We start from the raw sequence: 25,256 nt of genomic DNA, 5'->3' as shown, positions 1-25,256 counted from the left end.
TTCTCTGTCCAGATTCTGACCTCTGGCTAGTGCTCTCAAGCTGAGCACTTGATGCAGGCGACTGACACCACCTTTGGACTCAGTGGCCACTGTGAGGACAGCGGGATGCATATGCTGTGGCTTCAGGGACCCTGGACCTGACTGTTACCAGAGGTGCAGGTCAGAGCCTGGACCCTAGCGGACCTTTAACACCAAGTTCAGCTATATGTCCTCAGTAGGTCAGGCAAACAAACAAGGAATAGCAAAGAACAGGAAGGAGCATTGTTCAATGTGGCCAGTGGGGTGCAGTGGCCTCTCAATCCATCTTCAGGATCTGACATGAGGTTGAGATTTAAACAGCTGTGCATCCAGGGTCAAGGTGTGGTCTCAGCCATCATCACTGTCAACACCACTCTCTCTGGTGGTCCAACACACTATCAACCTCCTTCTGGCTGGCACCAGGCTCCCGCCCTTTCCTACTCCCCACACAAGACTCCTGGGGAAATCTCCACTTCTTGGGGCCCACACTCTATACCCATAAGAAGGACCACAGCATCTCTTTAGAATGTCTTCCTGCTTTTCAGGATGGGTACATGTTCCTCTGAGTTCTCAGTATACTCTGGCCCACTCCGTGTGCTCTTTGAAAATCCTGGCTTCTGAGCAATCCTGGAAAGCACCTGCCTAAACTTTCACAACTCATTTTGCAACTGGGGACAGGCCTGGAGAAGCAGCCAGGCAAGGAGGGGTGAAGACATCAGGTTTCTTGAGAAAGCCATGGGGACCTGCCAAGCAATACACCATGGCCTCCGCTCTCCTGTCTTCCTCATACCAGTGTGATTCTCAGGCAGAGGGAGGGTGTGAACACTTCCCTCACACTGTCCAGCCCTGCCTGATGTCATCCCAGGGGAGAATGGGATGGGTGGGAGGTGGGTGCTGGTGGAACCAGCAGAGTCCCTTCGAGCAGTCACACAGCACTGGACACCAACTGTGTCTGCTGCGGCTTCCAGGGGCCCGAGCTGCACTGCCCTGCTTCTCCTTCCCACTAGAAAGACTGCAGGAGCCCAGCAACAGAGACCCTCTCTCTACTAGATGGGCTAGGAGTCACAGAGACAGTGTGAGGAGAGGGTCTAGAAGGGCCTGGGACCGCATGAGAAAGATCCTGGGGGTGTAGCAGGGCTCACAGGGCCTGCTAGGTTGGCCTCTCTGGGGTTTGTGGTACAGCGTTATCCTTCCAGACAGACTCCACCTTCAGGAGTTCAGCTGTGCCGATTAGCAAGACTAATCACAGATGGGCTTGCTGACTTGATGCTCCCTCACAGAAGGAGACGGAGCGGGTGATGGGACCCTCACCTGACTATCCGGCTTCCTTCTAATCAGTTGTATGGAATTCTGTCCTAACTGCATGTAGCCTTGGGGTCTGGGGCGGGGGGAGGGTGGTTAGAGTATAATGGCTGAGGAGGACAAGGGGAACGGCGATCCTTCTATGAAGCCATGGGGGGCCGTCATCCATGCTATGTGCAGACATTCTTGTGGAGCTGCCTTGGGAGCACCATGTTTTTGCCAATAAGCCCTCATCCACAGCCTCAGTACACTCACTGGTGCCCCAGGGTGGACTCTGGGGAACTGAACTTTGCTTTGTCATTGGGACCTTACAAAGAACGGGCAGAAGTCATATCATACCCTTCAGGGTCCCTTAGCTGTGAACACAGAACAGGACCCTCACCCTAGGTTTACAGTTGGGGACCCCCAGGACAGGGGCAACCTAGCTGAGGTCTGGGTAGGGCCAAGATTGTTCATGCCTTAGGAGCTCCTGGGAGCCTGGAGCTGGAGAGTCCTAGCCAGCACCATAGGTGGGAGCAGAGGGCTGGTCCGCTTCGGGACTTCTGTGCTTGTGCCTGGGTCAGGCTGGTGTCTTCCCTCCTATGAACCCGGGAACTACAGCACACTTGACCCCACGGCGTTGTTGTAAGAACCCATACAGGGCTGGAGGGACGCTCTAGCATTAGGAGAGCTTCCAGTCTTGCAAAGGCCTGAGTTCCCAGGACCCACACAGTGGCTCACATCTGTCTGTAACTCCAACTGCAGGGCATCCAACATCCTTTTCTGACTTCTATGAGCAACACACACCCAAAAACCAAAATAAGAAAGAAACCCCAAAATAAAAATAAATCTTTTAAGTTAGATCTGGTGGCGCATGCCTTTAATTCTACTACATGGGAGGCAGAGGCAGGGGGATCTCTGTGAGTTCAAGGCCAGCCTGACCTACATAGTGAGTTCCAAGACAGTCAGGGCTACACAGTGACACCTTACTTCAAAAACAAAAACACACTGTGTGTGGTTGTGCATGTGTGCACACATACATGTGTATCTGTCTCTGTGTGTGCACGTGTATTTATATTTGTATGCATGTTTGTGTGTGTGTGTGTGCATGTGTGTGAACTGTATGTTTGTAAGGTGTTCCATGAATCTGTCCTCCACTCTGAGGACAAATGAAACCACTCCTGAGTCCTCCGCGCCCTTTGAGAACCACATGGCTCATGAATGGTTTAAACGTCGCCTTCTTGTGCTTGATCGACACTCTGACGCTTGCACACCTCTTCAAATCTTGTTAAAATGCAGATTCAGGGTCACTGGTTCTTGGCCAGTGCCTGGGCTTCTGCATCAGCTCCCGGTAATGCTGGCATGGGCCACGCTGGAGCAAGACTTACAGGACAGTAAAAAGAGCCGGTGGTGTCTGGGCTGGACCTGGTTCTACAAGCATAGACCATGCCTTTCTTCTGGCCATTCCCAGGGACTCAACGACTGCTCACTCCACCAGAACCCAGACACCAGCCTGTCACTCCTTCCCCGACCCACCACCTCCGCCAGCCCGGCATTCCTCCCCATAATCACCCCTGTCCCACACCAACCCCGTCACCATCAGTCCTTCCCTGCCCACTGTCTCGGTCTGGTGAGACACCAGATAAGCTCCAGCTCTCCAAACCGAGTGCCCACTCTCTCTGGCATGCCCCATTGCCCTTTCTGCACTCAAGCATGTGGCTCTCCAGGGGTGACATGAGAACGGCACTTTCAGGACACCAGCTTCAAAAGACAAGAACCTTATCAGAGTGGTTTGGATAATTCTGAAAAGTTAGCCTGAGATACGAAGACGGAGCATTCTAAGGCAGCCTGACAGCCGTCACTCAAGAAGCTCAAAGGTGTAGTCGCTGCTTAAAAACCTGTTTCGCTTCCAAAATTATTTTTCTTAGGTTTGCAGGTGAAATTCAGAAGCCTGATTGGCGTTAAGATGCACCAATATTTGGGTGTACTTCACTGAACCTGCCTTCCCTACCCAAGAAAGCTCAGGGTCAGGTGGTTACAGGGTCAGGTTAGCCTATGATATCTCTGAAGTACTTCTAAATGAAAAATATATATATATTTCCCATCTGGGTGCAACAGCACACGCTGGCAATGCCAGCACCCAGAGGCGGAAGCAGGATGGTGGACAATCCTAGAAGGTCTGGGCCACATGGGCAAGACCCTGTCACCCCAAAGAAAATAAAGATCTCCATTTCAAATGAGTGATTAGTGTTGAATACACTCTGCTTGGTAGGAAGGCTGACTGGTTCTCTTGAGCCCATCACCTTACTAAAGACCACTTAGTCACCAAACAACTGAAACTCCTAGGCCAGTGCTGGACTATCACAAAGGCAAGCAACCCAGACCCTGTGAGTCCGGAGAGATTTCAAAACCAAAAGTGTAAGCCAGAGGTGGGAAGCAGAACCACACACAGTGCCCAATGATGGGTGTGCTTACAAGGATCAGGAAGGGCTGAGGCAGATCCTAGCAGTCTCTGGGGAGGCCGGGAAGACGTCCCAGGAAGCCCAGGGCTGCTCCACCTGGTGTCCCACCTGGACACCAGGCCGTTTGCACACCTGCTCCCTTAAGAACTTATTTAAAGAGTAAAAGAATGTGGTGACATCAGTGACCAATCTGGCCTGTCTAGACACTAATAGGAAAAGGCCCAATCAGGAGTAAAATGTAGACTTTACCCTCCTCCAAGATGTCCAGGGTATCATGCTGCCCAACGGTGGCTGCCTTCTCTTCATCCTGGCAGTCGCATTCAAAACATTCCTCTTCCCCTCCCACATCTCTCAGGGACATTGCTGAAGTCACCCCGAATTTGAAACATTGTCCTGAAGGACTGTCCTTGGGAGAGCCTTTGGCCACCTGCCCAGAGGAGACATCGGAGCCTGTGCCCAAGGGGCACATGCTGGGTTCCAGACAGGGTCGCAGACATGCCCTGGCTCAGCAGGAGTGGACGGGTGTGCACAGGGCCACCCGCCCAGCATCACTCAGAGAAGGAAGGACAGGGAGGCTCACAGGACCCTGGAGGAGGGGCAGGCAGAGCACCTGTCGGATGGCAGCACCCTGCCAAATGCCCTTGACACGGAGGGGAGCCAGGCAGGAAAGTATGCATTGTGAGTCAAGCCCTTGGCCTTCTCCCCCTGGACGAGAACAGGAATGGTAGCTTCCTGAGAGTTTCATAGCAACTGAGAAAACACCAGCCACGCCTCAAGCAGGCACACCTGTCTGTAAGAAGGGCTGGGCTGGTACTGGTGGAGTTGCCCGGGTGAAGCATTGCCCAACACCTCTGGGCTGAGAGACTTCCTGTGGGTGTGCTTAGGAATCTGAGGAGAATGTGCTGGGCCAAGGACTGTGGGAACCAGGGAAGGCAGGGACCCTGACTCGGGCAGAGGGAGCAGGATGTGTGGGAACCATCCATCGCCCAAGGTAAGTGTAACCACCCAGCTCGTCTTTGGCATATCCAGTGGCACACATTCCCCTCATTACCCTGTGTTTTATAAACCCCACGTTCCTTTTCAAGCTGTGTCCACAAATCCAAAAAGATTTCTCTCACTGCTAGAACAAGACAGAGAAAAATCGAAAGCCTAATAATAGCTTGCAATGGTGCCCTAAGAAGAATGCACAGTTTAAGGTGTACCTTGACAGAGATTCCTCTGCATTGCTTGATTTTGCCTGTCACGGTCACTAACACAGGCTCTCCTATCGGATTCTCTGTGAGGCAGCCCTGACCCAGTAACTCGGGCTTCAGCCTCCCCCAGCTGCACTGTGACTGGTCCCCCGGCCCCACAAGTCTATGCCTACTGACCTCTTCCATCTCTCTGGTCTTGTATAATATTAGAGGGACCAGCCTTAATATTATACATCCCAGGGGCTCAGCAGAGAGAACTACTAACAGCGAGGACTATTTTTGGGAAATAGAATCTCAGCACACCAAGCTCTTTAGTCCATTAGCTTTAACTCACCATTCAGTCTCTAACTTTACAGTTATATACCCAAACAATCACAATCCTCTCCTCCAGCCAGGTCACCAGGCCTGAATTCCTACAAGGTCATAAAGGCAGGTAAGAGCTTCCTCAGGCAGTGAGTGTCAGGCTCTTTTAGGACCTGAAAATGGAGTGGTTAAGGGAGGAGGTGAGCTGAGAGCTAATATCAGTTAGTATATCAAAAAGGGAATTTACGTGCTCAACCTATATTCCTAGGAGTGGTTAGGTAAGAAGTTAGGGTCTATCAAGTTAGTGAGGCTGTAAGAAAGGAAGGTCTGAGTTAAATTGTGTAAAGCTATTACTTAAGGTCCACCTGACCTAGGCGGTGTCTCCTTGTGGAATTTACCTTAAATCAAGAGATTAGCATGTGATGGTCTGGACTGTTATTTTGTTAGTCCTTGAAAGTGGCTAAGGGAGATATCTGCTTCCAGTGCTGAAAGGGGAGAAACAGATGAGCTGGGGGGAAGGAAGCCTTTCCTGAGGCTGTTCTCCAAATACCTGGAATGTGTATGTCTAGAGAGTGATCAGTCTACACTGTTAGCCCTTCTTAGGGAAAAGTCAATTGGGAAAATGATGAAGGCACACATGAGTTTCATAATAGAAGACAGTTAATATATAACAAGCCAAACAACACCAAGTGCTCCCTGGAATTTGGCTTCCCCTGAAGCAATTCCCCAATCCCTTCAGGTAGTGGCTTTGCCATAACCAGCTGAGTTCTTATATTCCTGCGGCCCAGGGCACTCTGGCTGTTGTTACCCTCTGCCAAGTAACCAGGAAGGGAGATCTGAGCAGCAAGGGCATAAAGGGGCTCTGTGCAAGGTTGAGGTCTGGGTTTCATTCAGCCTGGAGGCTGAGGGACTGAGGAGTCTGTGTCGTTGCTGAGACTGCCTGCCACACAGAATTTCTGCCTTCATAAAGTCACATATGAGTGCTCAGGCAGGAAGCCACGAGAGGAGAAAGATTTCCTTTAAAAATTCCAACTAGGGCTAGGTTACACCTCAGTTAAATTTTTAGAACTTCAAAATGATTGCTCCTTTGTAACACATTAAAATTGTGTTGTTTGGGAAAGACAATGTTGCAGAAATCATGGGCAGATTTCAAAATTAGAATTTCAAATTTTTTGAAAAATTATGTATACAAGCTTCAAAGATAATGTTTTTTAAAACATACCAAGAGTCAGGCGTGGTGGCACATGCCTGGAATCCTCTCTAAGGCAGGAGGATCACCATGAGTTCAAGGCCAGCATGGGTTACACAGCAAGACTATATCTCAAATACACACACTCAGTTAAAAAAAAAAAAAAGTTTAATCTCAGTAAGTATTATCAAATTACTGACTAAGTTCTAAAGATAGTGAGCACAGGCGGATGGATATCAGGGCTTTTCCAGACGAGAAAACTGGTTGGTTACTCGAAAGTGTGGAAAGGAGGACGGGGCGGGAACCCCCACCTGGAGCATGACTCATCTCTTGACTACTGGATGCGTAGGATGCTGAGCCCAGAAAATAAACGACAACAAGGTTCATTCACACATTCGGAAAAACGCAAGTGACTTCACCAATCACTGAGTTAGTTGTTCACATCCATCTTTTAGTCTAAACTGATGTTTAAAATGCTATCCAGGTCACCCACCTATCTACCTATCTACACACACACACACACACACACACACACACACACACACACACACACTAAATACTGTCAAAGTTTAAAAATCTTCCCCCCAAGCTGGGTGTGGTGGCTCATGTCAGTAAACACATTTGGTGGGGTCACTTGGAAGGGTGAAGCAGGAGGATTACTTCAAGTGGGCTCTAGCAAGACCCTACCTAAAAAATAAAAAATAAAAAATAAAGCTCCTTTACTCTCAATTATGAAGGCACTTAAAGGCACAGAACTAAACAGTGGCTGCTTCATTCTCTCTGGACAAAGCTGGGATTTACAGAAAAGCTGTGAGAACCGAACATATTTTTCATCTAGATTCCCCAGAAGTTAAAACTTTATCACACCTGTCTGTCCCTCCCAACAGAGGCCCCGTCACCTATGCCTTCTTGGAGTCTCCCTCGTTGTCACAGTGGCGTCCTTCTATCGGTGGAAGAGACCAAGACGCTGTGTGGACAGACAGGACTGAGGTCTCCTTAGCCTGGACCACTTGTCCCCACAGACCATGGTTGGCCCCTATGAGGGTTGTTTCCCCCAAGGGTCTTGCTTATGCCAATTTAAACTGTAATCCCAGCACTCTGAAGGTGAAAGCAGGAGGGTCAGAAGTTCAAGGTCTTCCTTGACTACAAAGCAAGTTTAAGGCTAGCCTGGGCTACAAGAGAACCTGTCTGGAAAAAAAATGCTACTAAGGAGACTTTGCCCGATGTAAGTTACTAACACTGGCTCCGAGTTTAGACTAAATTCTGAGTACATGTGGATGGACTCTACACTGGCTAACAATGCTACGTATGCTGTGTTGCTGGGTGGCTACAAATCACTCTAAGGCACTGAGCAATGAACGTCTTCCAGTCCTTAGGATAAGCTGCTGCCCAGAGCCTTGGCAGACCCTTCAACATCTGACTGTGTGGTATGAGCAAGACCAACACATCTGGAGCTGAGCACGGAGATGGCTACAGTAACTCAGCACCAGGAGAAACTCTCTGGGACCTCAGAGTCCAGGAGGGAATACAGCTGGCACCTAGTTCCAACGTACAGAGGAGGGTCCTCGCGGCCCTGACTTGCAAATTCCCACTTTGAGTGCAACTCTGTCCATCATGTGTGAGTCAGGACGTCCACCATAAATGATGACTTCACATCTTTCTCAGCAGTGACTCACCTTTTGCTAATATCATGGAACGTTCCTTGAAGCTTCCCTCAGTATTGATTCAAAGGCCAACTGATAAAGACATAGCAAGCGACTAATAATTTACTGTGTGAGAGAGCCACATAAAGAAGGAAAATATTATTTCCAGGCTAAGCTGCCTGAAGCCAGGAAGAACCCAACTAGTTAGAAACGGTAGACCAGGGCCAGGAGATGGCCGGTGAACACAGCATTGACTGTGCGAGTATGACAGCCTGAACCCAACCCCTAGGAGCTGCACCATGGAGGAAGAAGGGCGCCAACCCCAAAAAACTGCCCTCTGGCCTCCATGGGGCACTTGGCACAACACCCCATACACGTGCAAGAAGGAAAAGGAGGAAAAAATGGTCCAACAACCCCAGGTCAGCCCTGTGGGGTTCCTAAGCAGGTGATTTCCAGGCCCCAGACCCTTTCACCCTATCCTGCCATCTTTAGATGGGATTAAGGACATTCTACTTGTTCCAGTCCCGGCACCTTCTCTCCCCTTCACCTGACAACAGGGTCAAAGTAAAAAGGCCAAAGACCTTGCTCTCCACATACTCAGATGGCAATGGCAATCAATTGACAATCAATATTTATTGACCCTGGGGTCATGAGCCATCCCCGCTTCCATCTCCCTCACCCTCAGAAAGGACCCACCACGATGTCTACAGCCAAAAGACTCCTAAGAACCTGAAGTAAGAAAGTCCGGGTGAGCCGGGCGTTGGTGGCGCACGCCTTTAATCCCAGCACTCGGGAGGCAGAGGCAGGCGGATCTCTGTGAGTTCGAGGCCAGCCTGGGCTACCAAGTGAGCTCCAGGAAAGGCGCAAAGCTACACAGAGAAACCCTGTCTCGAAAAACCAAAAAAAAAAAAAAAAAAAAAAAAAAAGAAAGTCCGGGTGGACAGCAGGTAAGAACGGTCTCCCATGCCTCTCCAGATGGGCACCGAGCAGCTGGCTTCCCTGAGAACTGGACAGCATAGCCATGGTCCAGACACTAAGTCCTCCTCCACTGAGGATGGCACAGGGACACACCCAACTCTCCCAAGGGAACCGATTCTCTCTAAACCAATGAGACACTGGGGATGAGGTGAATGGCTCTCTTACGAGCACCCAGTGACCCACAAATCACCAAGGAAACCAGAAGAGGTCAGTGGCGGCTTCCAAAAAGCAGAAAGCCCACACTGCCTCTAGCAGGGCAGTGACATGATAGGAACTTGATTTAATATATATATATATAGCCAAGAAAAGAATGCATCTATCCTTCTTCCCCCAAGGCTACAGGCACACCTCACTCTCCTCATTACCCAGAATGCTTGCAGAACAGACAGACCCACGTGCCAACTCCACCCACTGCCAGGGGACAGGGTAAAGTTTCTCTCTACCTTTTAAGAGCATGGCCCAAGAAGGCCTCTCTGCCTCTCTGTTGCAGCCCACAGCCAGGCGTTAGGAGATGCCAATAATCACACAGCCCTTTAGCTTACTAACCAGGCCAGCTCTTGGCCTGTTACATCACACAGGGTCTTCAAGCGCAGTTGTGCCTGGAGCAGTTGGAAACTTCTGAGTCAATTAATAAGCACTCAACCTTACCTCCTAATGGGCTTGAGGGAGCTGAGAGGCCTTCACTACGAAAAACAGACGTCCAAAGCGGACACATGAACTGTCTCTTTGGGTAAAGGCTTGTGATTTAAGGGTCATTTGCAAAGAGAGACTGAAGACAAGAAGCTCTTACAGTCCACATGCTGCCTCCCGACGAGGCCCTTCCTTCACAACCCCTCCCAGAATACCCCTCAACACGGTGTCCCCTGTACTTGAAACCTGCTGACACAGGTGTGTCCAGCCACACACCTCAGCTACGGAGCAGCTTCCTCGAAGGGCCACGCCCTCCACACAAACCCAGATGGTCCCAGAAGGGCCATTTCTCTCTTTGCCCCTTTCATCAGCTCCTGGGCCCCATCTGTGCTGAATGCAGCCAGCAAAATTCGTTTGAATCACCCGCTGCTGGGGAAGCTGTTTCTGCCTTCCCCCAGCCTCCCCACACCCCCAGCCCCAAGGTCTGAGCTTAGGAAAGGGCAGATTCTGCCAGGCCTACGACCTACTACTGACCTGCTGAACACATGCTTCCAGCCTCTAGTGCCCCGAGCCTGCCACCAGAGCACAGGGGACACACTTTCCATATACACACAGACACGCAAAAATTCAAGAAGTCCCATGCTTGCAAACCCAGAACCCAGCACACCAAAAGCCATTTATCTCCCCATTCCAAGCAAATGACTGTGCATGGCAAGAAACACCCACCACCAAGAGCCAGCCCTGCCACCTGCCACCCTGCCCACCTGCCATCCCCTCTGTCATGCTTGCTGTGCCTTCTGGGAATGCCAGTTCCTGTGCCCCCATCTCCCCGGGAAAGATTCGGTACCCCCCTCCCCCGAGGTACAATGCCGCTGCTCATCCCCACTCTCCCTCAGGGGCCTTAATTACCGTCTGAGCATTCTTCATAATACCAATCCAGTTCATAATAATCCGTGTCAGTGAATTTCTGCATAGTCAGTATTCTTGCAGAGGAAGGCACGGACTTCACGGCGCCATGAATTGTCAAGTCAAACGCTGCCATGCCTCCCAGCCCTTCCAGAACACCCGGCAGAAGAGCATCCCCAAACACCGCAGAATTTGGCTGTGCATTCTTAATGATAGTCTGGAGCCAGGATGGGCGAGGGGGCAGGGGCAAGGAAGGCTGTACAGGGGCGGGGGGTGGGGGGCCGAGGAAAGGAGGGCTGTTGGCAGGGCAGTGGAGAGACCCCGCAAGCCCGGCTGATGAAGCACACTGGACAGCGGCCCTGAAAGGGAGTAGCTGTAATCATCCTATCCAGACTCCCGGAGGGTGACGTCAGAGACACACACCACCACCCGCTGGCTCCCTCAAGCCTCGCCCCCTGCTCACTGCTCAGCTTTCAATCTAACTGTTGCCATAGAAACTGGCTAGCTCTGAAAAATGATACAGAAATGAAGGAAATGTCTTCCAAGGATCCTGGCCGCAGAGGTGCCGCGCAGGGAGAAAAGAAGAATGTGGGCGGGGCTTAGAGCCACCCCCGCCCTGTTCCAGGAGGGAGGCCCGCTCCGGTACCTAAACCTAGGTCACTCCAGAAAGTTGTTTTTCTGCATCTGAAAACAGCCACCTTTTAATTTGCAAAGGATTGCTTTTGGTTTTCTTTCCTCAACTTAATATTAACATTTAACAGCCCTCCTAATTTTTTTCTTTATTTTAAAACTTACAAACACCAGTCCAAGAAGATTTGAATGACCCATAAAATGAAAACACATTCAGTATTATTTATGCTTGTGTCTTTACCCAAACTTGTAGCCAAGTAGCAACATGGAAATGGAGGGGCCGCCATTACAAAGGACCGGCTGCTTGGGTGTGTGATCAAGAACGGCCACCAGGGGGCAGATGCCCTGTGGAAGGGGTGAGGCAGTGGGCTTTGGAGACTCCTTAGGGGCACATGGAATGGTTTGCATCCATAAAAATAAAAATGAAATAAAATAAAAAGAAACAGTGAATGGGCTTAGTTCTAAGTACGTGGCATGCTTAAAATGTTTCATTATAAAAATAAAACACTGGATAATGGGACAGATCTTTTTAGGCTTACTACAGGTTAACTCCACCCCAGAAGCATATTTTTTCTTAGCACTCAGAGAATTCTTTACGGAAGACTGTCCTTGGCATTCCAGAACGTTCTGCAGCACCCTGACCCTGACCTACTAGATGTCATAGCTCCATGCTCTGATCTCCAAATCTGACTATCAAAAATGTATCCACTTCTTTTCCCACAATAACAGCAAATGCTTCTGCCTGGAAATTCTGAAATTGTAACTGTTTAATACTCAGCTCTGAGAGATTCTATGAATACGTTTAATAATTTTTATTTTTAAATCTCTAGAGAGACTGGGCAGGTGGCCTAATAAATAAGAGTGTTTGCTGCTCTTGCAGAAGACCTGGGTTTGGTTCCAGTTCCCACATGAAGCAGCTCACAACCACCTACAACTCTAGCCCCAGGGTATCTGTCTGATGCCATCTTCTGGCCTCCATGGGCACTTGCACACATGTGATGTACATAAACTCACACAGGCACATACACATAAATAACAATAATTTTAATATGGACAGTAAGAACAAAAATGGGTAGAACTGGGAAATCACCATGGCATAATTATACTATCTATTCTTGGCATCATGCTTGGTTACAGACCCCATGGGTGCCAACCTCCGCCATGCTCCAGTTAAACACTACAGTAGTTACATACATGGCACACCCTCACCCTACCCTCAAATAAATAAAAAAACTTCTTAAAAAGATGGCAGGTCTCATAATTAAATGAACCATTAACAGACTCCCGAAAAACTGACAAGACTGCCCCTTCTGTCAGCTTGGGAGGCTTCGGTAGAAACTGGAAGGGGTGGTTTGGTAAGGATCAAGGGGTGCCGGGCGGTGGTGGCGCAGCCTTTAATCTCAGCACTCGGGAGGCAGAGGCAGGCGGGTCTCTGAGTTCAAGGCCAGCCTGGTCTACAGAGTGAGATCTAGGACAGCCAGGGCTACACAGAGAAGCCCTGTCTCGAAAAACCAAGAAAAAAAAGAGGGTGTGGGGAGACAACTCAGTGAGGAGTAAAGCATTTCCCGCATAAGCGTGAGGACCTGAGTTCAGATCCCCACAGCGCCCACAGTTTGTTTTGTTTTAAAGCTAGAAATGGCCCCTGCGCCTAGAACAGCAGTGCTGAGGAGTGGAGACGGGAGGGCACTGGGTGCTCACTAAATAGCCGGTCTCTAGTCCGTCTCAAACGGCAAGTTCCAGGTTCAAAGAGAGACCCTGTCCCCAAAAATAAAATGGAGAGCAAGAGGAGAAGGCGTCCGGTGTTGATCTCCAGACTCACACGTGTGCACCCACATGCAAAGGCTGACACGGTTGCACACGTGTGCACCCACATGCACATGCGTACAAATAAATAAAAAACGAGAAACAAGGAAATGAAGCTCCTTAGGGCACTGTAGAAATCTTCAATGAAGCTACAAACCCTTTCAATTATAGCTGGGCACATGGGTCTTACAGTGCTATGAACTTCATTAATATTTATCTATGCCCCATCACATACAAAAGCAAAAGCTAACAGGTGGGTGGATGGCAGTGTTATTGCACAGATAGAAGCCTGGGCGTATGGAGTCAGGTGGAGGTTTGGTTCAGGCATCTTGATCAAATGTCTCTGACCTTGCTAGAAACACCAAAGATGTCTGCTAAGTGGAGGTGATGCCAGTACCTGCTACAGGGATGGGGCGGGGCTTGAGCTGATGGACATCAGCATGGGTTTAGGACAAGGCAAGCTAGCAAGAAATGCTGGTTGTGAGCATCCTCATCACTAACTCTTTATAAAAAGGAAATGACGCAGCATGAGCAATTAAGAGTACAGATCCCCAGCTATAATTAGGGAGAGGAGGTAGAAGCACCATTCATGTGCATCTGCAGCATGCACGCGCGCGCGCGCGCGTGCGCGCGCGCGCACACACACACACACACACACACACACACACACACACACACACACACACACGCTGCAGCAGCAGAGCAGAAGTCATGAGCTGCCTGGGAGCAGTGAACACTAAGCAGCAAAGCAAGGTGGTTTTGACCACAGCCTGCATCAGCCCAAAGACTGCACACACGCATTTCAATGTTTAAAGACCGGGAAAGCGGTGCTGGGGAGATGGCCCTGTGGTTAAGGCACCTGCTGTGCAGATACGAGGACAGAGCTTGGGTTCCCAGCACCAGGTGAAAGTCAGGCAGGTGGAGTGGCCCACCTGTAACCCCAGCACTCTGAAGGTGGAGAAAGGGGACCCTTAGAGCAAGCTGGATGTCTAGACGAGCCGAACAGACCAGCTCCAGGTTCAGTGAAAGACCCTGTCTTAGTTAGGGTTTCTGTTGCTACAAAGAGTCACCATGACCACAGCAACTCTTATAAGGAAAACATTTCATTGGTGGCTTACAGTTCAGAGGTTTAGTCCATTATCATCATGGTGTGACATGGCGGCATGCAGGCAGGCAGACATGGTGCTGGAGAAGGAGCTGAGAGTACTATCTTGACCCACAGGCAACAGGAAGTAGTCTGTCACTGGGCAAAGGAGACCTCAAAGCATGCATGCACACACACAGTGACACACTTCCTTCAACAAGACCACACCTACTCCAACAAAGCTATATCTCCTAATGGTGCCACTCCTTATGAGCTTGGGGGTGGGGGCAATGACATTCAAACTGCCACAGACCCCGATTCAATAACAAAGTGAAGGTTAAGGAAGACAACCAGTGTCAACCTCTGGCCTCCACATGTGTGCACACACATATGCATGTGCACCTATATACATGTGCCCACACACGTTAACATAGCATACCACAGAGAACGAGAACATACACGCACAAGCACACACAGAGGTGTGTGTGTGTGTGTGTGCTTGTGTGTGTGTGTGTGTGTGCTTGTGTGTGTATGAACAAACCAGAATGCATCAGTGAGCACAAGCAAAGGGCCCCCAATGGGCTCTGAAGGAGGAAATGATCCATCCATATCTCTGCAAGGATGATTAAAAGATTAATGCACAGCACAGGCCTGGAGGGATGGCCCAGGGCTCAAGAGCACTTGTTGATCTTGTAGAGGACCCAGATTCAGTTCCCAGTACCCACACGATGGTTCAAAACCATCTGTAATTCTAGTTACAGAGACCCCAACACCCCCTCTGACCTCCCCAGGCACCAGATACACACAAGGTGCACAGACAAAACAAAACACTAAATATAATAATAGATAAATCTAAAATAAAATCTGGAAGTGGGACTTTCTCCACACATCATCCTCAGACCCCACAGGTCATCTGCTCTCCCACTGTGCACACAAGAACAAGGGGCGCAGATGACAAGCACCACCTGCCCAGGATCCACAGCAGACACTCAGAGCGGCCATTATAGACAAGCCTGCGCGCTCCCTCATCAGTGACCCAGAGAACACTGGAGTGGGGGTGGGGGTGTGACTGCAAATGCAATTTGAAAGGAAGAAGAGAGCTGTGTGGAAAAGGATGAAAAACTCAAGTTAGCAGCTCACAGAGAACAGACAGAAGCAGGTGTCACTGGGGACACTTGTAACCCCAGGACTCACACCACAGAGGCGGGGGATCACTGCAAGCTCCAGGCCAGTCTGGTCTACATAGTGAAAAGAATGCTCCACCCAGGGCTACACAGAGAAACCCTTTCCTATTTTTATTTTGAGACAAAGTCTCACTAAGTTGCCAAGGCTAGCCTTGAACTTACTATGTAGACCATGCTGGTCTCAAATTCTGATCCTCTTGTCTCAGCCTCACAAGCTGATTGGGTTACAGGTCTGTCCCACCAACCCTGGGTCAATGTGACTTCTTTATTGCACGTGTATGTATATATAGTGTGTGTGCATGTTCACAGGTGTGTGCGGATACATGTACATGTATGTGCAAGTGCATGTGGAGGCCAGAAGCTACATCAGGTGTCTTACTCGGTCACTCTCCATCTCATATATATTGACAGGGGTCCTCATTAAAACCGGAACTGGTGATTCTGCTAGCCTAGCCAGCCAGCTTGCTCCAGGGACCCCCGGTTTCTACCTGCCGAGAACTGGGGCCTGCCACAGCTGCCTGGCATTGTATTTGGGTTCTGAGAGTCCTGATTTAGGTCCTCATGGGTGAGCAGGAAGCATGGCACCCCAGCCACCTCCCACATCCTTGCTGTGACTTCTTGATATTAAAAAGAAACACTGCTTCCAGCTCTGCCATAGTGGGTGGCAAGGACACCCTCCCCTGCAGCAGCGCACGGGCCACCCCTCCCCTACAGCAGCGCACGGGCCACCCCTCCCCTGCAGCAGCGCACGGGCACTCCAGGACCCACTCTGGGTCAGGGAACACTCAGGCGCCATGCAGAGCTGGTGACTCCACAGCCTGGAGGAGCAGGGAAGGATCACGATGGGTCTGTAAGCCCACGTTCTGGAGAAGCAAATGCCACTCCCAAAGGTCTCAGGAAGAGAGAATGGACAAAGCCGGCTTGAAAGAGCTGGACACATTGTGACAATTAAATACTGTAGGGAAAATACAGCTAATTGTTTTTAAAGGGAACAGGTGGTGTCAGTGTAAGCCATGACACCACAGTGAATATCCAGAAAAAGGCAAGCAGGGAGCATGCCAACAGATCGACGCAGGACAGAAGACTAACAGGGAGCTATTTTAATCCATCTTAGGAAGTCGGGTAGGTGTACCTCGCTGCTCCATCCCTGCCACCCCACCTTCTGGAAGACTGCCTAATGCATCTCTGTGCAGGGTGGCTATGAATACACCAGCCGAATGTGGATGAGGACAAGGTACCAGGAACAGAAAAGCCTGGCATTGTGGGCGTAAATGACACCCAGACAGGAGGAGGGTCAGACCCAGGGCAGCAAGATGATGGATTACACAGAAGGCTCCAGAGGAGAGCAGACTGCCCCACAAGGGGTTAAGTGGGGGTAAATTCTTGAGGTCAAAGTGTAAAGGACCCAGTTAATAGCTACAACAAGACACCAACAGATCTGTATGTGGATCCCAGGACAGTGGATCTGGAAGTTGGGATAGTGGGTTATGTCACAGCATTCAGGTGTGTCCTGTGTCCCTTCAGAGAACAGCAGATTGAGGGCTGAAGACCTGTGTGAAGATTTCCCCCAGCCATCAAGACAGTCCAGTGGGTAAAAGCACCTGCCGCTTAGCCTGACATCCCGAGTTCAATCAGTGGGACACACATGGCGGAGGGAGAGGACCAATTCTCACGGGTGTCCTCTGACCTCCACATGTGTGCCGTAGCATGCATGCACCCCCACCCTAACCCTAGAGAGAGAAAGACAGAGAAAATGTAATTTAAAAGGAAAAATTATTATCGGAAGCTATAGGTCTAAGTTAGGATGACACTGTCCTAAATTAAAGGGGACCAAATCCAATGGCCGGTGTCCTTCAAAGTCACAGGACAGACTGGAGCCCAGGGTGCCAAGGGCAGTGGAATGGTATGAGGGCTTCCTCAGAGCCCCCTGGACTCTGGGCTCCTGACCTTCAGAGCTGGAAGTGACTGAATGTCTACTGCTCCAGGACACCAGCTGTGTGACATCGGTTCCGAGCACTGGAGAGCTAATGTAACTACTGGGAGAAAGTGACTTCTTTATCAGCTGTAAGGACTCCTGAGGGGAAAATGGGCTGGGCTGGGTGATAACTCAGTTTGTAATGTGAGGACCTGGATTGATCCCCAAAATCTGTGCTTAAAAAGCAGGGTGTGTGGGCTGGAGAGAGGCTCCTAGAGGATCTGGGTTCAATTCCTTGCACTCACATGGTGACTCACAATAGTCTGTGACTCCAGTTCCAGGGGATCTGATGACCTCTTCTGGCCTCTAAGGGTACCAAGTACTCACATGGTGCACAGATAAACAACACCCCAATACATAAAACAATGTTTTAAACCAGGTGTTGTGGCTTGCACTTGTAACCCTAGTCCTGGGGAGATGGACATAGGCAGATCCCTGAGGCTCACTGGCCAGCTAGTCAAGTATAATTTGGGGAGTTCCAGGCCAATGAGAGACCCTGTCTCAAACAAAAATGTGAATGAGGAACAATGACTGAAGTTGTCTTCTCAGCCTCCCCGACACTCCACAGGTGCAGCAGCACACATGTAAACACACACACACACACACACACACACACACACACACACACAATTACTGGAAATGAGAGAAAACATGCATCCCCAAATGAGGAAGGACACTCGGAATGCCATGCTTAACCCTAAGTACCAGGAGCCCATTGTAGATACTCTCAGGCTCCCAAGGCCCATCTGAAACACGTTCCCAGGCTCTAGACCTTCCATCCCTTAAACAGCACTACCACCTTTGCCCATACCCCGATGGGGCCAGGAGGCTTGAGGCAGAAGACAGGGAGAGCCTGACCAGAGAGGGCTCACTCAGCGTAACAGTCCAGCTTTCTCACTCCAGTCTTCAGTGCTGAAAATGTCACTGCCAGCCCATGAGACCTCACCGCAGAAGGCAGGCTGCAAGGAACAGCTTGCTGTCAACTGCTCCTTCTAATCCAGGCACAGGCCACCCCACCACCACCCGGGAAGGCAGGGGTGGAAGCCGCCATTCGTAGATGCACCCCCAAGCAGAGAGAGGACAAAGCCCAGTGCTCTGGGCAGCTGTCATTAACACCAGCCTCCTCGCTGGAAGCGCAGGGGGAGAGAGTGTATCTTGGCGTCAGGAAGAAGCCTGAGCGGGCTCAGTCCCCCACCTGTCAGCACAGAAGGTCTGGGGGAGAAATCTCATGCCCATGACCAGCATGGCTCACAGCTGATGCCATCACTTCAAAACACGCATAAACCACAGCCTCAAAAGACCCCAGCCCCCGCTCCTGTCCAGCCCCCGCTCCTGTCCAGCCCCCGCTCCTGCCCAGCCCCCGCTCGCTCCTGCCCAGACCCCGCTCGCTCCTGCCCAGACCCCGCTCACTCCTGCCCAGACACACACACACACACACACACACACACACACACACACACACACACACACACACACACCGCTCCTGCCCAGACTGTGCTCAACAGTGGCAGCCTGGGAGAGAGGAAGTGACAGCTGAGCTGTCTTGTTGGTTTCCCGCCCAAGCTGGGTCCAGCTCTGTTTCAAACTCACAGAATTAACACGAGAAGAAAATAATCTGCACAGAACAGCCTGCCAACCATGTTGTTCTTGAGCAGAAAAAGATATTGTTGGAATCTGGTTTGATCAAAAAAGATGAACGGCTCCAGATGACAGATGTGGGACCACAAGTGTGGGCTGCTCTCCAGAAACTGTCCAGGAGGCCGAGGGCAGCCAGGCACTCTTACATGTAGCGGCTTTCAATCACCTCCGACGGGCAACTCCATTCCTCCAACACCGGTGCCCAGGCCCACAGCTAGGTGGAGCGGCTCACATGTGAAATGCGGTGGAGGCAGGGCCACACTGCCCGCTTCCTTCCCACAGCTGACCCCATCGGAACCAGCTAATACGGAGGAGGAATGTGGGGCCAGGGCCGAGGCCTTGCTGATGGGGGGAGTTTATAAGGTGGGGCCACAGGTCCTGGACCTCCCTGGTCTTTACCCACGAGCAAAATGGCAGGAAGGACTCTCTGCTCAATGGTGGGAACTCAGGGCTATACTCAAGGAGGTACTGTCATGGGTGCGTCTGGCAACCCTCTGGCAACTCAATTCCCTTTCAATCCTCCACAGACTCTCACCCACCTTCTTGTCTGTCCTTCCTTCCATCCTGTCCAGCTCGACCTGGGTAAGATCAGCCTCTTCACAGACGCTCCCCAGATGTGTATGTACATGCGCGTGTGAGTACACACTTGTGTGCACATGCATTCTTGGTTAGCTGTACACACACACATCCTGAAATGACCAGTCACACTCCCAGACTGTCTGTCTTTACCCTCTCTGAGCATCCCTTCCTGGACACTGGTTTGTACAACAGTAAAGCGAAGGTCTCCTTCCTCAGACACCTCATAAGAGATCCTAGGGTATGCTCAGACCTCTGAAAAATCTGAGTCTGGTGACTGGGGACAAACTGCTTATATACACTGTACTGCCGGCCCTGACATCTGGAAGCGAGAGTATCTATGGCAGGGCTGGAGAGCAGGAGGAGAAGAGGAGGAGGAGAAAACCCTGGACTTTATTAAGCAATGTGCTAACTTAACAAATAAATAACTCACGTTCAGCCTTTAAAAAAGCTGTCAGGGGAACTGAAAAATCTAAGTATGAAATGCACATTTGTGCCAGGCATGGTGGCAGGGACCTGGAATCCCAGCTCGGGGGAGGCTGAGGTTCATGGCCAGCCTGGGCTACAGTGGGTTCAAGGAGAAGAAAGGTTCTGAGGAGGCACACAGAGTATGTGTGGGAGGAGATGTGGAGGAGCGTGGGGAGGAAGAGGAAAGGGGAAGATGAGGAGGCAAGGGGGAGAGGAAGAGGAGGGGGAGGGGATGAAGACAGGAGGTGAGGGACGGGGAGAACCCTGCTGCAAATGATTTAACTGCATAACGGATTGAACTCCAGTGGGGACACATTGAATAAGGCTCTTCATATTTAATCAGCACCCTGGTACCCTACCAGTAGGAGCTCTCTTGAGGAGAGGCCCCTCAGTAGGTGAGATCAGCCAGGAAAAGAGTCCTTGAAGCAGGGCAGAAGTGTGCTCCCACATCCGGCCAGCACAGGGCTGGATGCTGCCCCCAACCTGCCGGGAAGAGCAGGGCAGTTCAGTCAGGGTGTCAGAGCATCAACCCGTACAGAGGACAGAATGTCCTAGAGAGGACACCATTGTCCTTACTCCCCCCCCCCACAAACCTGCACACGCCACAGTCCCGGGGGAGGACATGGAGAAGATGGAAGCACACACCCTGAACTGACCAGTCACACTCCCAGACTGTCTGTCTTCACCCTCTCTTTCACCTCCTTAGTCAGAAAACCTCGGCAGAATCTCAAGCCCTAGAAGGCGCGCTGTGCCTGACCCACCCTGAACACAGTGGCTGGTCGGATTACTTCGAAGTGAGAGCAGACACTGGGCCAGTGCTCTGAACCCTGTTTGCTGGGGACCTGCTCTTTCACCTCAGAGGCGGGGGGTCAGCAGACCCCAGGTGTGACACAGAGATTCCTTCTTGGATCAACGCGTGTTAACCGTAAGAGGCCAGGGAAGAGCGACCACAGGAGCATGTCCACCTAACAGCACACACGGTGGCCTCTGCCCTTGTGCCTGCTGACTGTGTGCCGCACACGGGACACCATCAGACCACACCAGGCAGCTGGACATCACAGAGCAATGACGTGAAACTGTGTCCGGCCATGTATCACATGTTATGGAAAATGAATTCTGTTGACTACATAGTTTATAAATAAATAAGTTTTGAACATATCCTAACACTGAGGTCTCAAGGAACTGAGCTCTGTCTTTTGTGTTTTATCAGGTGAGTGTTAGCCTTGGGTTTCTCTCCCCTTTCGGCTGCTCTCAGAGTGGGCAGGACATGACAAGGTGACCCATGTTTGGCTATCAGCACCCTTTTTGCTGTGTCTCTTTGGGGAAGCTTCCTAACTTCTCTGGTTCCTAGGATTCTCAGCTATGAATAGGGACAGCAGGAGTGAGGATGAGAAGGCCCTGCACACAGGAAGTGCTAAGCATGAACCGTTCTTATTTCCTGTTCGGCCATCTGACTTCAAATACCCCATACTCATGTGCATGTACCCTGGAAGTCATTCTTATTTTCTGCATTTCTCAGATTCATCGTAAGTTAGCCAGGGAAGTGCTGGAGGACTCTGAAAAGGTCGATGTGGAGGAAAGCCACTCCGAAAGGAAGATGTGGAAACTTTCCTTCTCGTCAGCCAGAGGGGCACCGAGTCTTAGCCCAAACACGACAGCCAGGAAGAGTCTACTCAGGTTGCACAGTAAGATGTAACTACCCACTTCTGGTTTCTCACCTTAGGGAGTCCTGTACCCCCACCTCCACCGGCAACAGAGGACACCGCCCTACACAATGTCGATAGTGGACCTAGGAGGGAACAGGAGGACACTCACAATGGCCTGACACCCGTGATTCACTGTGTTGAGTCACGCATCACCTGGGTTACGGATGTGTAAACAGACACACAAAACCCACACAGGGCCGGGTGATAGCTCAGTTGATAAAGCACCTTATCGTTGGTTGTTTTTTTACACTTTGCTCTTTGGGGGCCCACCATCCAGCTCCCAAATAAATCACACATGGAGGCCTATTCTTACTTATGATGCCTGGCCTTAGCTCGGCTTGTTTCTTGCCAGCTTTTCTTGACCTAAACTATCCTGTCTACCTTTTGCCTCTGGGCTTTTACCTCTCTCTATTTCTGTATGTCTTTTCTTTCCTTCTTGTTCTGTGTCTGGCTGTGTGGGTGGGGGGCTGACCCCTTCTTTTCTTGTTCCTCCATCCTTCTCTCCTCAGATTTCTCCTCCTATTTATTCTCTCTGCCTGGCAGCCCCACCTATCCTTTCTCCTGCCTCACTATTGGCCGTTCAGCTCTTTGTTAGACCAATCAGGTGTTTTAGACAGACAAAGTAACACGGCTTCACAGAGTTAAACAAATGCAACATAAAAGAATGCAGCACATCTTTGCATCATTAAACAAATGTTCCACAGCACAAACAACTGTAACACATCTTTAACTAATAGTCCACAACTGTAACACATCTTTAACTAATAGTCCACAACTGTAACACATCTTTAACTAATAGTCCACAACTGTAACACATCTTTAACTAACAGTCCACAACTGTAACACATCTTTAACTAACAGTCCACAACTGTGCCATCCCTGGCACCCGCGTAAAAAGCCAGGCATGTTGGAACACACCTCAACCCCAGCTCTGTGAAAGAGGAGAGAGGAGGACCTCTGGGGCTCCCTGACCAGAGAGTCAAGCTGAGTTAGTGATCTCCAAGTGCAGTGAGAGAGCCTGTCTCAAAACATAAGGTGAGCTGGGCATGGTGTCGCACACCTTTAGTCCTAGCACTTTGGAGGCAAAGGCAGGTGACCTCTGTGAGTTCCAGGCCAGCAAGGGACACATAGTGTCTGACTCAGGGTTCTACTGCTGTGGAGAGACACCATGACCACAACTCTTATAAAGGAAACATCTAATTGGGGCTGGCTTACAGTTCAGAGTTTAGTCCATTATCGTCACAGCTGGAAGCTGTCTGAGACCTCAAAGCCCACCCCCAGTGACACACTTCCTCTAACAAGGCCGCAGTTAGACCAGCAAGGCCACGCCTCCTAATGGTACCACTCCCTATGGGCCTATGGGGCATTTTCAGCATGGCAGTACATGCCTTTAACCCCAGGACTGGGGGGGGGGGGGGTGGAGACAAGTTGATCTCTTTGAGTTCTGGGTCAGCCAGTGCTACATAGTAAAACTCTTTCTTGAGAATAAACAAACAAACAAATAAAAAACCAGGACACCAGACAGAGTAGGCCCCTAACTTGTGCCTTCTACACACCACCTGCACATATGTCTGTGAAAAGAGAAACAGCTGTATCTGCGTAGTTACTAAAACCCAAGGAGAGTCAAAGCCATAACATAAGAGCTACCTAGTAAACACATTAAATAAGGAGATCCACTGCACTGGAAACAATACCCAGCATCTTCAACCCAGTGATGGGCAGAGAGGCACGTTTCAGTGTCTGCCGCTCAGCAAACAAGCGGCTCTGTCCTCCCTGGTAACAAAGTTGCATATTCTGCTGCTCACACCCAGTCTAGTCTGCCAGTCTGACTGTGGAGGATAATGTTACATTTCAGTCTGAAGTTAATGGAAATTCACAAAACTCTAAATTCTCTTTACAGACCATTTGGGGGTCCTAGAACTTCAGTTTAAGTCCTGCATTTCAAAGTCAATGCAAAGAAAGGATTTATTTTATTTTTAATTATATAATTAAATAATTATATGTGTTTGTGTAGTTGTGGGTATGTGCACTTGTGAGTGCAATGCCTGCAGAGTCCAGAAAAGGGCACCCAATCCTGTGAGTTGCCCGATGTGGGTGCTGGACTGCACTCAGGTCCTCTGCAAGAGAAGTAAGGGTTCTTAACTGCTAAGCCATCTCTCCAGATCCATCAAGACAGCTAACCAGCCACTTGGCTCTGAGCACAGAATCCAAAGGAAGAACAAATCAAGGAGACTTGGCCACACCCAGCCATAAGCTCTTGTAAGACCTGCTCCATGCTCATTCTGGCCTCTCTAGTTGTGTTATACGCTGCAGAACCACTGGTGATCCTAACAGGGTTTCTTACACACGTGACTGAAAATAAACGAGAGAGGCATCCCTGTTTGCATCTCCTGATAAAAAAGACCTTAGGACTGTGGGCTGGTGCTGGAGCAAAGCAGTCTTGCCTGCCTGCAACGGATCAGTTCTGTGACAGTCCTGTAAAATGGTCGTGTGCATCCATGAATGATGCTCTAATTACACTGCACATGTCCATGGCCAATCGATGTGTGAGGAGGAACCAGGACTCTCCCGTGGCAGAGACAACAGTGAGCCTCTGACAGAAGAGCAAGGAACACAGCAGACTTTCTCAAAAATAATTCTACTGTGGACTTCCACAGTAGAAAAAAACATACCAAATCTACAAGAGAAGTGACTTGACCCCCACGCACAATCCCACATCCCTTGCTGATGCGGATGCCCTGGCTAAACAAAACTGACTCATGAAGAACTCTGACCCACTGTGAGGTACATGAGACACTCTAGGTATGGGATTATTGTATTTTTTGTTCTTATTGACGCTGGTTATCAGCAGTGCTCAAAAAGATACTGTGTGGAAGATGGCGGAGACAAGCAGACGCAGGTAGGCCTGTGGCAGCAGCCCGCAGAGGTAGACGGGTCCGGCGGCAGTGGCCGACAGGGACATTCAGGCCCAGCGGCGGCCCACAGAGGTGGTCAGGCCCTGCGGTGGAGGTAAGCAGACGGAGGTGGACGGGTCCGGCGGCGGCGGCCGACAGAGACATTCAGGCCCGGCGGCAGCCGGCAGAGACATACAGGCCCTGTGGCAGTTCGCAGAGGTGGATGGGCCCGGCAGCAGTGACAAGCAGAGGTAGGTAGGCCCGCTGTGGCAGCCGGCAGAGACATACAGGCCCCTTGGCCGCCCGCAGAGGCAGACAGACCCAGTGGCAGCTGACAGGGACATACAGGCCGGGCAGCGGAGACAAGCGGACGCAGGTGGGCCTGTGGCGGCGGGCCACAGGGGTGGACAGGCCCGGGACGGAGAGGGGCGGACACAGCTTGGAACAGGGACGCCCCTAGCCCCAACACCTGGGGAAGAAGCTATCTCCGTGGGTCGGAACCAGGGCGAGTCTGGGCAATCCGTCTGGGGGCAACCCAGGGCCCAACTGCTGATCCTGTGAAACCCAACAACTTGGAGGTGTTGGTGAGACTACCCTGCTCAGCTGAAACCCATCTGGGAGAGGATTCAGATGCCTACAGTTTGAAGTCTGAAGAAACAAGATCAGCTGAGGAGTTGACAAATGAACAAAACGTG

General features: G+C 50.6%; 1 protein-coding gene across 17 annotated transcripts in view; it reads right to left on the bottom strand.

Annotated features, from left to right (window-relative positions):
- Trak1 (trafficking kinesin protein 1) overlaps positions 1 to 25,256 on the bottom strand; it is a 179,326-nt gene that overhangs the window by 50,709 nt on the left and 103,361 nt on the right. For 2 of the 17 annotated variants that reach the window (XM_076577391.1, XM_076577397.1), the window contains exon 1: positions 10,607 to 11,008. The exons of 11 other annotated variants lie outside the window; for them this stretch is intronic. In XM_076577391.1, the coding sequence (XP_076433506.1) occupies positions 10,607 to 10,739 (133 nt within the window). In that variant the 5' untranslated portion in view covers positions 10,740 to 11,008. Of the gene's footprint in view, positions 1 to 4,010; positions 5,405 to 10,606; positions 11,013 to 25,256 lie in introns of those variants that run through there. 4 more of the 17 variants (XM_076577389.1, XM_076577390.1, XM_076577387.1 and 1 more) reach the window with 3 other exon arrangements.

This window comes from Peromyscus maniculatus, chromosome 7 (genome assembly GCF_049852395.1).
Source record: "Peromyscus maniculatus bairdii isolate BWxNUB_F1_BW_parent chromosome 7, HU_Pman_BW_mat_3.1, whole genome shotgun sequence".
NCBI lineage: Eukaryota > Metazoa > Chordata > Mammalia > Rodentia > Cricetidae > Peromyscus > Peromyscus maniculatus.
The sequence above is the reverse complement of the archived record's forward strand: the minus strand, read 5'-3'. Positions and strand labels throughout refer to the sequence as shown.